General features: G+C 47.5%; 1 protein-coding gene across 1 annotated transcript; it reads left to right on the top strand.

Moving 5' to 3' along the window:
• Positions 1 to 204: 204 nt before the first annotated feature.
• On the top strand, positions 205 to 2,006 carry LOC116987173 (basic phospholipase A2 pseudexin B chain-like). The gene is made up of 4 exons (XM_033043049.1): positions 205 to 238; positions 316 to 496; positions 1,278 to 1,399; positions 1,490 to 2,006. Exons 1-4 carry the CDS (start codon positions 205 to 207, stop codon positions 1,612 to 1,614), a joined length of 462 nt encoding a protein of 153 aa, XP_032898940.1. The 3' UTR covers positions 1,615 to 2,006.
• The last annotated feature ends 1,413 nt before the right edge of the window (positions 2,007 to 3,419 follow it).

The following is a 3,419-nucleotide window of genomic DNA, read 5'->3' as shown; positions in this document are numbered from 1 at the left end:
ACACCCACACCCCCCCCCCCCCCCCCCCAAGTCAAATTTGACTCCAGCTGTATCAACGGAAGTTTAGCCTTTATCTTATCCACATTAACAGATGCCATGACGTGATCCAGGGGTCTGAACCTGAACGTTGGCCGAGGCTGACTATAAAAAGCATGGGCTGAGCATTCTGAGTATTGATTCCAGGACTAGACACAGCAAACTAAGATGTTGGGGCTACTTCTGGTACTTCTGCTCACAGGTAACGAGTCTCTCCCCCGCCTCAGCCTTGCCTTGGATGTTGCTCGCTTGATGTTCTAACGTGTTTGTTTCTGTCAGGTTGCCTCCCCCCTGGTGTAGCCGGCGGTGACACTGAGTCCCTTCAGCCCAGAAACCTTGTGCAGTTCAGCAATATTATTAAGTGCGCCATACCAGGGATCAACCCACTTTCTGCCTTCTCGGACTACGGCTGTTACTGCGGGCCTGGTGGACACGGGACACCGGTGGATGAGCTGGACAGGTGGGTCGATGCAGAGGGCTCTGGAGCCGGGTCCCACACATTGCAGGCTCTGGCCCAGAGAATTGGTCGCATCCATTTACTGAAGCTGCAGGATTGAACCTTCACTGCAGGCCGTTTATTCTTCACATTCAGAATATCCCAATAGATTTTCCCATGAGCTGTGAAATGTATGTTTTTGGGAATATTCTTGGGTGCCACTGACTTGTATTGTCGACTTGGGGTTGGAGACATTTTAGTTTATAGATACAGCATGGAAACAGGCCATTTGGCCCATCGGGTCCATGCCGACCATCGTTCACACTAGTCGACAGTCCCGGCACACAAGGGGTAATTTACAGAGCACAATTAACCTACAAACCCGCACGTCTTTGGGGTATGGGGGGGAAACTGGAGCACCTGAGTTTAGCACCTGAGGAAACTCATTGGGTCACAGGGAGAACGTGCAAACTCCACACAGATATGACCCGAGGTCTGGATTGAACCCGGGTAACTGGCGCTGTCAGGCAGCAACTCTACCGCTGCGCCACCGTGCCGCCCTCATTGTTCCTGCCTGACTTCAGGCAGCTCCTGGTTGCAAGCATTCCCATCCCACAATGAGTCTCCCACCGCATCGCCCACAGGTCCAATGTGGATCTCAAACCTGCTCAGGCTGGTTCCGCTCTGATCACCTCGGGACTATTTTGCTGCATGTGATGTTTGTGCTGCTGCAAACCATCAGTCAAAGTGTTGTGTTGGTTAAAGTTGCAGTGTTTCCTACCTGACATGACCCATGTTCTTGCAGGTGCTGTCAGACACACGACAAATGTTATAGCGCGGCTAAGAACAAGCGCTGCATATTGCACAGGAACCCCAAAGCTGTGTTCTACACGTACACCTGTTCAAAAAAGACCGTGACTTGCGCCAGTGAGTATGGACCAGGAGAGGCTTGGAAAATAATTTTCTTCACAATCCATGGGCAATATGTTCTAAATAATGCGTTCTGTTTCTTTTCAGGTAAAAATAATAAATGTGCGAAGATTGCCTGTGAATGTGATCGCAATGCGGCCGTTTGCTTCGCCAAAGCACAACCCACGTACAATAAAAAATACAAGGGTATGAAGAAATCCAGCTGTAAATAGGACCTCAACGTGTCCCTGCGTTTACGAGTCTCCTCGACTCTGTGGGGAATACTTGCCTTACAGGTTGCATCCTGCAGTTTGCTTCCAGCAACTCGAGGAACCATTGATCGATCTCCTTATTTGCTACGTTAATGTAATCAGTAATCTCATTTAAATCCAACACTCCTTATCCCGTTCTCACGGTCTTTCACTATCTGTGCCACTCATGATGCTAAAGACTGGATCGCTTCAATCTCCCTGCAGTGGAAGCTAATTCTGGTTTGTGACCCGCTTCCCATAACGTTCATAACCAAAATCTGCAATTATCCGTGTCCAATATCCTCACTCCCTCTCCAAAATATGAATGCAGCAGCATTTGGGAATCCTATTGAAAATCCAGGTTTACATCCTATTGGGATGTTTACACCCTCAGTCCAGGGCTTTCTTCTAATTAATGCTGTCACTACTAAATCCTGCAATGATCGTATCTAATGGTCATTCTTAATGACATTGTCTGTGGCTCAGTTAACGAAGTTGGTGGTCGTGTATTTTCTATAATCTATTAAAATGATTTGAGCATGTTCAAGGTTGCATGGTGTCTCATTTCTTGTGTCTCACTCTTGTGTCAAACCACAAATGTCACAGCAAGAAACAACCGTCAAAGCAAATATGGGCTGGGACTTCTCTTGGATCTTCTCCATTCAACTGGCAAACATAACCTGTACCTGACAGGACACCAAGCGCTGGAGTAACTCATTGAGGAGACTCGTAAACGCAGTGTTCCAATGGCCATTGGCGATACCACTTCTTTACATTCCATGAATCGAGTGATTCGTAACCAAATGTGTGCATTTGTATTTCATGAGACAAACGCTGCTCTTAACTGTAACCACATTAAAATAATTTTTAATCTTTTCAAGAGATGTCCCAATCAAGAAGAGCAGTTTGAGCGGCAAAGTGGAAGTTTTACATATGGTTCAGCTGCCGGAAGGAGGATAAATTCCTTGTGGAAGATGCCATTTGAGATTCCGTGTGGCACGGTGGCGCAGCGGTAGTTGCTGCCTCACAGCGCCAGAGACCCGGGTTCGATCCTGACTACAGGTGCTGTCTGCACAGAGTTTGTACGTTTTCCCTGTGACCTGCGTGGGTTTTCTCCAGTTGCTCCCGTTTCCTCCCACACTCCAAAGGTGTACAGGTTTGTAGGTTAATTGGCTTTGGTCAAATTGCAAATTGTCCCAAGTGTGTGTAGGATAGTGTAAGTGTATGGGGATCACTGGGCACTCTTAAAATGCAGGTTTGCCCGTTAATTGGCCTCTTTAAATTTGTCCCCATGTGTGTAAGGTTGGACAAGTGTGAACAGGTGGTTGGTGCGGACTCGGTGGATGCTGTTTCCACGCTGTATCTCTAAACTAAACTAAATGAACTAATTTCTCTCAGTTGTCCCAAATCATTTGCTAAAATGACCAAAACAGATCTGTTATTTTGGTTGAGCCCTGTATTGGACACCCTTGTGTGTTTTGCCATATTGATCTGAACTGAATCTGTTTGGTTTATGTTGGACTCTCAAGAACCTCTCGTTGACCCCCTTCTCTCTGGCATTCCCATGTGTTCCTGCTGGTGTTTCCATGCAGCTGCGTTGCCATCCTACCCTTTCCCTGCCCCCTCTACCCCCTCCTGACCCCGTGATCACTCTTCTTGTCTTCCAGCCCAGCTCAATGTCCCATCCGCACTTTTCCCTTCCCTGGTCATCATTCGATGACAAATCTCTCGGCATTTGATGACAAATGGCCATGTTGCTTTTCCACGTGTCAATGGGAGTGTGGACC

This window comes from Amblyraja radiata, chromosome 25 (genome assembly GCF_010909765.2).
Source record: "Amblyraja radiata isolate CabotCenter1 chromosome 25, sAmbRad1.1.pri, whole genome shotgun sequence".
NCBI lineage: Eukaryota > Metazoa > Chordata > Chondrichthyes > Rajiformes > Rajidae > Amblyraja > Amblyraja radiata.
Note: the sequence above shows the minus strand (reverse complement) of the source record. Positions and strands in the feature narration are given on the sequence as shown.

Bases quoted from the DNA above. Each gene is read 5' to 3' on its own strand.
- LOC116987173 (XM_033043049.1), top strand. From the start codon at position 205: ATGTTGGGGCTACTTCTGGTACTTCTGCTCACAG. The intron at 239-315 runs GTAACGAGTCTC...TGTTTCTGTCAG, and splicing joins TCTGGTACTTCTGCTCACAG to GTTGCCTCCCCCCTGGTGTA. The intron at 1,400-1,489 runs GTGAGTATGGAC...GTTTCTTTTCAG, and splicing joins AAAGACCGTGACTTGCGCCA to GTAAAAATAATAAATGTGCG.